At 43.6% G+C, this 10949-nt stretch overlaps 1 protein-coding gene across 1 annotated transcript; it reads right to left on the bottom strand.

Annotated features, from left to right (window-relative positions):
- Positions 1-9600: 9600 nt before the first annotated feature.
- On the bottom strand, positions 9601-10461 carry LOC135561982 (G-protein coupled receptor 35-like). The gene has a single exon (XM_065004516.1). It carries the CDS (start codon positions 10459-10461, stop codon positions 9601-9603), a length of 861 nt encoding a protein of 286 aa, XP_064860588.1.
- Between the last annotated feature and the right edge of the window lie 488 nt (positions 10462-10949).

The following is a 10949-nucleotide window of genomic DNA, read 5'->3' as shown; positions in this document are numbered from 1 at the left end:
AGGTATGTAATTCATTTTATCTCTATTTCTGACTTGTGTAACTCTTCTACTTGGCTGGTTACTGTTTGTAATGACTTATCTGCTGGGCTATGTTCTCAAATAATTGTAAGGTATGCTTTCGCCGTAAAGCATTTTTTAAATCTGACATCTGGATTCACAAGAAGTTAATCTTTAAACCTATGTAAAATAGTTGTATCTTTTCATGAATTTTTATAATGAGTATTTCTCTCTAGGGTATGTGGGACGCTAGCTGCCTCTTCCTCAGGAAACTGTACAATTTCCCAGCCCTGTTGAAGTAGAGGGGTGGGCTGGTACAGGACAGTTTCCCAGCCCAGTGGAGGTAGAGGAGAGTACTGTCCTGTACCAGCCCCTCATATACCTCCACAGTGCTGAGAAATTGTCCTGTACCAGCCCCTCAACTCCCTCCACAGGGCTGGGAAACTGCCCACAGGGCTGAGAAACTGCCCGGTGAGCATAGTATGAGCCTCTGTTCTCGAATGTAAGCTGCCCGTTGAAGTCTTAAATTTAACCAAAGCTTACTTTTACGGAGAGCAGTGCAAGGCTCTCACAGAGCCGGCACACTTATGCCCGGGTCTCGTTGAAGTCAATAGGAGCATCTTACCCATCCAGTGTAGCAGGACATTGAGGCTACAACTTACAATATATCACATCATGTTTGTGAGAGTCTCCCCTTTCCATAGACTGGGCCTTATAGTTTGTATGCCACAAACAATTGACGTTTTCGTAAGAAGACCGATTTTCGGGATGTCTAATGGTCTGACAAACACCGCTGTAGGTCATCCACCTCCGATTTGGACTCGAATTTTGGGGGCATCCTGTTTCCATTGATCATCCTTCAGATATTTCGACAACATGATTGGAGGCCACTTGTGGTAAATTAAATGGATTGGACGTGATTTGGAAAGGCACACACCTGTCTATATAAGGTCCCACAGTTGAAAGTGCATGTCAGAGCAAAAACCAAGCCATGTGGTCGAAAGAATTGTCTATAGAGCTCCGAAACAGGATTGTGATGAGCAGCATTGAAGCTCCCCAACAACACAATTGCCTCCATCATTCTTAAATGGATAAAGTTTGGAACCACCAAGATTCTTCCTAGAGCTGGACGCCCGGCCAAACTGAGCAATCGGGGGAGAAGGGCCTTGGTCAGGGAGGTGACCAAGAACCTGATGGTCACTCTGGCAGAGCTCCAGAGTTCCTCTGTGGAGAATCTTCCTGAATTACAACCATCTCTGCAGCACTCCACCAATCAGGTCTTTATGGTAGAGTGACCAGATGGAAGCCACCCCTCAGTAAAAGGCACATGACAGCCCGCTTGGAGTTTGCCAAAGGGCAACAAAATGCTCTGATCTGATGAAATCAAGATGGAACTCTTTGCCCTGAATGCCAAGTGACACGTCTGGAGGAAACCTAGCACCATCCCTACGGTGAAGCATGGTGGTAGCAGCATCATGCTGTGGGGATGTTTTTCAGCAGCAGAGTCTGGGAGACTAGTCAGGATCAAGGGAGAGATCCTTGATGAAAACCTCCTCCAGAGCGCTCAGATCTCAGACTGGAGTGAAGGTTCACCTTTAAACAGGTCAACAACCCTAAGCACACAGCCAAGACAACTCTGGAGTGTCCTTGAGATGCCCAGCCAGAGCTCAGACTTGAACCAGATCGAACATCGCTGGAGAGACCTGAAAATAGCTGTGCAGCGACACTCCCATCCAACCTGACAGAGCTTCAGAGGATCTGCAGAGAGGAATAGGAGAAACTCCCCAAATACAGGTGTGCCGAGCTTGTAGCGTCATACCCAAGAAGACTCGAGGCTGTAATCGCTGCCAAAGGTGCTTCAACAAAGTACTGAGTAAAGGGTCTGAATACTTATGGAAATGTGAGATTTCAGTTTTTTTATTTGTAATACATTTGCAAAAATGTAATTATGGGATATTGTGTTTAGACTGATGAGGGAAAAATGAATTTAATCCAATTTTGAATAAGGCTGTAACGTATCAAAATGTGTGAAATGTCAAGGCCTACTACAAACACTTTCCGAATGCACTGTATGCAGCCTGTCTCTGACTCTTTCCTTCATATACAGGCTTGGCCTGAAACATTGGGTAGGCCATCATTGTAAATAAGATTTTGTTCATAAATCTTATTAGGGCTGAGATCCTGGTAACGGGATCGATTTGACAACAGCCAGTGAAATTGCAGGGCGCCAAATTGAAAACAACAGAAATCTCATAATTAAAATTCCTCTAACATAAAAGTATTTCACACCATTTTTAAGATACACTTGTTGTTAATCCCACCACAGTGTCCGATTTCAAATAGGCTGTATGGCGAAAGCACCACAAATGATTATGTTAGGTCAGAGCCAAGTCACAGAAAAACACAGCCATTTTTCCAGCTAAAGAGAGGAGTCACAAAAATCAGAAATAGAGATAGAATTAATCACTAACCTTTGATGATCTTCACCAGATGACACTCATAGGACTTCATGTTACACAATACATGTATGTTTTGTTTGATAAATTTCATATTTATTTCCAAAAATCTCAGTATACATTGGCACGTTATGTTCAGTAGTTCCAAAAGCATCTGGTGATTTTGCAGAGAGCCACATCAATTTACAGAAATACTCATAATAAATGTGTGTGAAAATACAAGGGTTATACATGGAACTTTAGACAAACTTCTCCTTAATGCAACCGCTGTGTCAGATTTCAAAAAAGCTCTACAGAAAAAGCAAACCATGCAATAATCTGAGTACGGCGCTCAGAGCCCAAACAAGCCAAAAATGTATCCACCATATTATGCAGTCAACAGACGTCAGAAATAACATTATAAATATCCACTTATCTTATCACATTTACATTACATTTAAGTCATTTAGCAGACGCTCTTATCCAGAGCGACTTACAAATTGGTGCTTTCACCTTATGACATCCAGTGGAACAGCCACTTTACAATAGTGCATCTAGGTCTTTTAAGGGGGGAGGGGAGAAGGATTACTTTATCCTATCCTAGGTATTCCTTAAAGAGGTGGGGTTTCAGGTGTCTCCGGAAGGTGGTGATTGACTCCGCTGTCCTGGCGTCGTGAGGGAGCTTGTTCCACCATTGGGGGGCCAGAGCAGCGAACAGTTTTGACTGGGCTGAGCGGGAACTGTACTTCCTCAGTGGTAGGGAGGCGAGCAGGCCAGAGGTGGATGAACGCAGTGCCCTTGTTTGGGTGTAGGGCCTGATCAGAGCCTGGAGGTAGTGAGGTGCCGTTCCCCTCACAGCTCCGTAGGCAAGCACCATGGTCTTGTAGCGGATGCGAGCTTCAACTGGAAGCCAGTGGAGAGAGCGGAGGAGCGGGGTGACGTGAGAGAACTTGGGAAGGTTGAACACCAGACGGGCTGCGGCGTTCTGGATGAGTTGTAGGGGTTTAATGGCACAGGCAGGGAGCCCAGCCAACAGCGAGTTGCAGTAATCCAGACGGGAGATGACAAGTGCCTGGATTAGGACCTGCGCCGCTTCCTGTGTGAGGCAGGGTCGTACTCTGCGGATGTTGTAGAGCATGAACCTACAGGAACGGGCCACCGCCTTGATGTTATTTGAGAACGACAGGGTGTTGTCCAGGATCACGCCAAGGTTCTTAGCGCTCTGGGACGAGGACACAATGGAGTTGTCAACCGTGATGGCGAGATCATGGAACGGGCAGTCCTTCCCCGGGAGGAAGAGTAGCTCCGTCTTGCCGAGGTTCAGCTTGAGGTGATGATCCGTCATCCACACTGATATGTCTGCCAGACATGCAGAGATGCGATTCGCCACCTGGTCGTCAGAAGGGGGAAAGGAGAAGATTAATTGTGTGTCGTCTGCATAGCAATGATAGGAGAGACCATGTGAGGTTATGACAGAGCCAAGTGACTTGGTGTATAGCGAGAATAGGAGAGGGCCTAGAACAGAGCCCTGGGGGACACCAGTGGTGAGAGCACGTGGTGAGGAGACGGATTCTCGCCACGCCACCTGGTAGGAGCGACCTGTCAGGTAGGACGCAATCCAAGCATGGGCCGCGCCAGAGATGCCCAACTCGGAGAGGGTGGAGAGGAGGATCTGATGGTTCACAGTATCGAAGGCAGCCGATAGGTCTAGAAGGATGAGAGCAGAGGAGAGAGAGTTAGCTTTAGCAGTGCGGAGCGCCTCCGTGATACAGAGAAGAGCAGTCTCAGTTGAATGACTAGTCTTGAAACCTGACTGATTTGGATCAAGAAGGTCATTCTGAGAGAGATAGCGGGAGAGCTGGCCAAGGACGGCACGTTCAAGAGTTTTGGAGAGAAAAGAAAGAAGGGATACTGGTCTGTAGTTGTTGACATCGGAGGGATCGAGTGTAGGTTTTTTCAGAAGGGGTGCAACTCTCGCTCTCTTGAAGACGGGAGGGACGTAGCCAGCGGTCAGGGATGAGTTGATGAGCGAGGTGAGGTAAGGGAGAAGGTCACCGGAGATGGTCTGGAGAAGAGAGGAGGGGATAGGGTCAAGCGGGCAGGTTGTTGGGCGGCCGGCCGTCACAAGACGCGAGATGTCATCTGGAGAGAGAGGGAGAAAGAGGTCAGAGCACAGGGTAGGGCAGTGTGAGCAGAACCAGCGGTGTCGTTTGACTTAGCAAACGAGGATCGGATGTCGTCGACCTTCTTTTCAAAATGGTTGACGAAGTCATCTGCAGAGAGGGAGGAGGGGGGGGGAGGGGGAGGAGGATTCAAGAGGGAGGAGAAGGTGGCAAAGAGCTTCCTAGGGTTAGAGGCAGATGCTTGGAATTTAGAGTGGTAGAAAGTGGCTTTAGCAGCAGAGACAGAGGAGGAAAATGTAGAGAGGAGGGAGTGAAAGGATGCCAGGTCCGCAGGGAGGCGAGTTTTCCTCCATTTCCGCTCGGCTGCCCGGAGCCCTGTTCTGTGAGCTCGCAATGAGTCGTCGAGCCACGGAGCGGGAGGGGAGGATCATCTTTGATGATCTTCATGAGAATGCACTCCCAGGAAACCCAGTTCCACAATAAATGCTGGTTTTGTTCGATAATGTCCATCATTTGTGTCCAATTAGCTACTTTTGTTAGCGCGTTTGGTAAACAAATCCAAACTCACGAAGCGCGTTCACTAGGAGCAGACGAAATGTCAAAATGTTCTGTTACAGTCCATAGAAACATGTCAAACGAAGTATAGAATCAATCTTTAGGATGTTTTTAACATAAATCTTCAAAAATGTTCCATCCAGAGAATTCCTTTGTCTTCAGAAATGCAATGGAACGCCAGCTAACTCTCACGTGAACGACCGTAAAGAGCTCAAGGCATTCTGCAGAACTCTGACTCATTCCCCTCTCATTCGCCCCCACTTCATATTAGAAGCATCAAACAAGTTTCTAAAGACGGTTGACATCTAGTGGAAGCCTTAGGAAGTGCAACATGACCAATATCCCACTGTATCTTCAATAGGGAATGAGTTGAAAAACGACCAACCTCACATTTCCCACTTCCTGGTTGGATTTTTTCTTATGTATCAGGCAAAACCCGAGGACTAACCGTACAGAATGTTTTTTTTTATTAGGTCTCTGTCTGTTCAGTGGTTTCTCATTGGGAAACGATATTTCCTAGGCACTTGTTTTCAGTTCCTACCGCTTCCACTAGATGTCACCAGTCTTTGGAATTTGGTTGAGGTTATTCCTTTGTGCAATGAAGAAGTACGGCCATCTAGGAGCTGGGTAACACTGTTGAGAGTTGCGCAAGACTTGAAAAGTAGCGAAGGTTTGTTGTCTTCCTGTATTGAACACAGATAGACCCGTTTTTAATTTGATAGATTATTAACGTTTAAAAATACCTAAACTTTTGTACCTAAAGTTGTACAAAAGTAGTTTGAAATGTTTTGGCAAAGTTTACAGGCAACTTTTGATCAATTTTGTACTGGCGTTGCGCAACTTGGAAGCTGTTTTTTTCTGGATCAAACGCGCCAAATAAATTGACATTTTGGATATATATGGACGGAATTAATCGAACAAAAGGACCAATTGTGATGTTTAGGGGACATACCAACAAAAGAAGCTCATCAAAGGTAAGGCATGTTTTAAATTTTATTTGTGTTTTGTGTAGCGCCTGCAGGGTTGAAATATGCTACTCTCTATGTTTACTGTTGTGCTATCATCAGATAATACCTTCTTATGGTTTCGCCGAAAGGCCTTTTTAAAATCTGACATGTTGGCTGGATTCACAACGAGTGTAGCTTTAATTTATTATCTTACATGTGTGATTTAATGAATGTTTTTGGCCAAGTGGAACGCAAGCATCCCCTATCCCAGAGGGATTAACTGACTTGCCTAGTTAAATAAAGTTTACATTTTGTTCTTAAATATAGGCCTATACAGTATAGAACCCTGTCTCTGACTCTTTCCTTCATATATAGCCCTATTTTATTTGATTTATTTAACCTTTATTTGACTAGGAAAGTCAGTTAAAGAACAAATCATTATTTACTATGATGCCCTACCCCAGCCAGACCTTAACCCGGACGACACTGTGCGCCGCCCAATAGGACACCCAATCACTGCCGGTTGTGAAACAGACGAAACGAGCCATGGTATGTAGTGATACCGCTAGCACTGAGATGCAACGCCTTAGACCATTGCTCCACTCTTGAGCCTACTTGGGAGCCCTATACATAATGGAAGCCTGTCTCAGACTATTTCCTTCATCTACAGGCCCATACAGCAGAGAAGCCTGTCTCTGACTCGTTCCTTCATCTACAGGCCTATACAGCAGAGAAGCCTGTCTCTGACTCGTTCCTTCATCTACAGGCCTATACAGCAGAGAAGCCTGTCTCTGACTCGTTCCTTCATCTACAGGCCTATACAGTATAGAAGCCTGTCTCTGACTCTTTCCTTCATATACAGGACTATACAGTATAGAAGCCTGTCTCTGACTCTTTCCTTCATATACAGGACTATACAGTATAGAAGCCTGTCTCTGACTCTTTCCTTCATATACAGGACTATACAGTATAGAAGCCTGTCTCTGACTCTTTCCTTCATATACAGGACTATACAGTATAGAAGCCTGTCTCTGACTCTTTCCTTCATATACAGGACTATACAGCAGAGGTTAATTTCTAATAGGTCAACTGAGGACAAAGGGAATGGGGTTATGTGCACAATGTACAGTCATTCTTCTACTTTTGCGTGTCAATGATCTGTATAATGAGGGTGAAGTTTCCCTTAGGTGCAGATCTAGGATCAGCTGGTCCCTCCACCAATCCTAACCTCAACCATTGACGGGGACAAGACATAAACTGACCCTAAATCATCATCTATGGAAAACTTCACCCAACTCCAATAAGGAGCTGCATTTGTTTGCAGAATGATGGACACACAGGTGTTCAGCCCGGACATAGTTTAATATTCAGGAAGCAGAGTTCATCACTACAGATAGTAGTAAGAGCTACTTCCTGTCTGTAACAGCACCAGGAGCAGCACTCTATCCATCAAGGACAAGGTGGTAGCGATACATTTAACTAGACAACATTTTATTTACAAAAGTCAGAAAACGATCAACAAGAGTTTCCACAGTTCAGATGTCATTGGACCATTTATTAAAGTATGAAGAACAACAAGGAACCATCAAATATAAACAACCATCTTTAACTGATTCAGGTTTACGTTTCTAACAGGAACAATAATCAGTAAAGTTCACTTCAAGGTTCAATCTGGGATTGGTACGTCCATTTTATGACTTTTGAATTGATGATATAAAGCCATTTATACAGCCATTGATTCTTGAAGAATATGACTTTTAATGCCTCGTGAGAAGAACCCTGTGTTTTGGTTGATTATGTCACATGACCTGGATTTTACCCATCATTTAAATATTTTTCATCCAACTGTCCCCCTTTTTTCAGGCTGATGGTCCAGGCTGATGGTCTAGGCTGATGGCCCAGGCTGATGGTCCAGGCTGATGGTCCAGGCTGATGGTCCAGGCTGATGGTCCAGGCTGATGGTCCAGGCTGATGGCCCAGGCTGATGGTCCAGGCTGATGGTCCAGCACCATCCTCAGACAATTGTTTACATTTTTTGGGGATGAATTCTAATTTCTGGAAAAGGCTATAAGGTCATGTGACCAGATTAAACAAAACACTTAGTTCAACTATCTTATTAAATTAAAACCTAAAATATGGCTTGTTTTACTCAATTGTTTGTAAACAATGTAATTGTAAAACCAGGTTAAGATGTTAATGTTGACCTCATGGAAGGTCAGTCCCATGCATCCACATCTCCATCCATGAATTTAAGAGCGATAACATTTATACAGCCCCATCCCTCAGATGTTTACTACAAAATGGCGGGTTGCATGAGCTTAACAACAATGTGGCTGTTTGGTTTGAACCCTTTACTTCCCCTTCAACTACGTTAACAATCTGAATAATGATCCAACAAGATTAATTCACACAGTGCCATTAACAGTGGTCAAATGTAATGATGATAACAAAAGTATTATGAAATAATATTGAAACCTGAGGTAGGAAACAGTATAATATGTTCAAAAGAATCAAAACAGAATGTCAGATATACAGATAAATGTGGGCTAAATCAGAGTCACACAGTGATTCTTGGTGGTCTTTAAAAAATCTACTTTGAAACTAAAGTATCCACCTCACACACATGGTTCTGGGCTTAATCAAAATAAGACACCTGTACCATGTCAGATATAGAGATGAAATGTATTACATTTTGAGTTTTCATCACAATATTGCAGTTTATATACATCACAGAAGACTGAAGTACAACCAAACTGTTAGACATAGAAACACCAGATTTTCAGTGTTTCAAAAAAATACATGTTTATTAATTATTCAATTATGAAAAATATTAATAACATTACACCCATAAGGCCACTAGAGGGAGATTTGGTCTTTTGACTACAGGAAGCGGCTACAAAAGAGAGAACCATAAAGATTCGGCACATCTTGTGTTTCTATAAAAGCCAAAACATTCCTCAATATTAGTAGTCGGCATTGTATCATCGTGCTTTCTGATCAAAGACCATGTGAGCTACATGCAACATGTTAGGGATAGTTTCAGTGTCCTTGTGATAATGCATGAGATGACCTAGCACTGATGTCCCACTGTAATAATACAATAAAATAAACAATTGTTTCAGGTAGGGTTCAAAAGGAAATTCATTTCCCAAAATTATCAGGTTTTCATGCTCATTCCCTTCTGATTCTGGGAATCTTCCAACTGGGATATCTGGAAAACCTTGGGATTCTGGGAAAGTGACAAAATGTTCCAACTGTAATGGCAGGGACGATAAATATACATGTATCTTGTGGAATTGTAATAATTTACTACTAAAGATATGCAGAATTATTGACATTTAGAGTTATTTTCAGGTAGAACATTTTCATGTTAAGAGGAGCTATTCTCAGGTTCCCCTTTATTTTAAATGTTTTATCTTATGATTATGAATTATTAAATTATGAAAACGAGTAATAACATTACACCCATAAGGCCACTAGAGGGAGATTTGGTCATTTAGCTTTATTGACATTTAGAGCTATTTTCAGGTAGAAATGCTTTTGTTAAGGGGAGCTATTCTCAGGTCCCCTGATACAGGCCAGTTTCCCAGCTCTGTGGAGGTAGAGGAGGGGCTGAACAAACCCAGATATGATTATGAGGGAGAAAGAGATGGAGAGAGCAAAGTAGAAGTCGTTGAAGTTCAGGTACCCTTGGAAAGACACAGTGACCATGACAGGAAGAACACTCACGACCACAGACACCAGAATTACCAGAATGATCCAGAAAGCCTTTCTCTTCATGTTGCTCATCCCTTCCCCCTCTCTCTCTCCTTCCCCCGGCCCGGGACGTCTCAGAGCTCTGAGAACAGCCAGGCAGCAGAACAACTCAATGGAAAACACAACCAGATACTGAGCCATGTAAAAGTAATAGAAGGTGGTTGAGAAAGACATGAACAACGCAACAACACAGAACCCAAGAACCACCAGCCAGACAACACCACAAAACCCCACCCTGTATCTCAGGGGTTTGTACTTCAGGAAGGTTACAGGGTGGACCACCGCCAGGTAGCGCTCCACACAGATACAGCACTGGAACAGAGGACGACTGACAGTAAGTAAACCCATAGAGAAAGCCCTGGCAGGCAGGAACAAGCCATTCAACAGATAGTAGTCCAGCAAAGTCAAGACATTGAATAGACAGTAGATGATCTCAGACACGGTCAGATTGAGAGAGAAGAACTCTGAAGCCATCGTCCCTACAGCTCCGGTCACTATCAGCCACAGGACGTAGACATTGGTGGGGAGACCCATGATGAGGTTGAGTAGGTAGGCGATGGTGAAGAGATATTTGGTCTGGGCCATGTAGTGGTTTAGGTTGTCCAGGGTAGAGGAGGGAGAGGAGTCGTTCACCACAGACGTGTTCATCTTTTCTTCAGTCCAATAGAACTAGAATGACAATAGAACTAGAATGACAATAGAACTAGAATGACAATAGAACTAGAATAGAACCCACGGAATGACAGAGATGTTCTGTGATCTTTTGGGAGTTCCAGGGTTCGTGTGATGACAGATAAAAATGGTAAGAAAGAATTAATGTCAGAGAATCCTTTGCATTGTGATTCAAAATGACATACGTCACAAATGTTACGTAACCAACCAGAGGGAAGACATTGCCTTATTACATTACCTTCACGTCACCTTTCATTTCCTATTTAGCTTTAAAATATAATATTTCAGTCAACAATATGAAGCTTATAGCATCTTTAAAAAGTCAACGCCAACTTTGACATCTCATACCTATCAATATTTTTTTGCTCCATATTTATTTCCAATTCCAGTTGAATCAAAACTCAAATCAAAAGTTACCATGGGGTCCTACCTGTCTCAGAGTAGTGCTCCGTTCCTCTCTTCCT

The sequence above is a fragment of the Oncorhynchus nerka genome, linkage group LG18 (assembly GCF_034236695.1).
Source record: "Oncorhynchus nerka isolate Pitt River linkage group LG18, Oner_Uvic_2.0, whole genome shotgun sequence".
In the NCBI taxonomy this organism is placed as follows: domain Eukaryota; kingdom Metazoa; phylum Chordata; class Actinopteri; order Salmoniformes; family Salmonidae; genus Oncorhynchus; species Oncorhynchus nerka.
The sequence above is the reverse complement of the archived record's forward strand: the minus strand, read 5'-3'. Positions and strand labels throughout refer to the sequence as shown.

What these genes read in the sequence shown, in the direction of transcription:
- LOC135561982 (XM_065004516.1), bottom strand. Translation starts at nt 10,461, where the DNA reads ATGAACACGTCTGTGGTGAACGACTCCTCTCCCTCCTCTACCCTGGAC.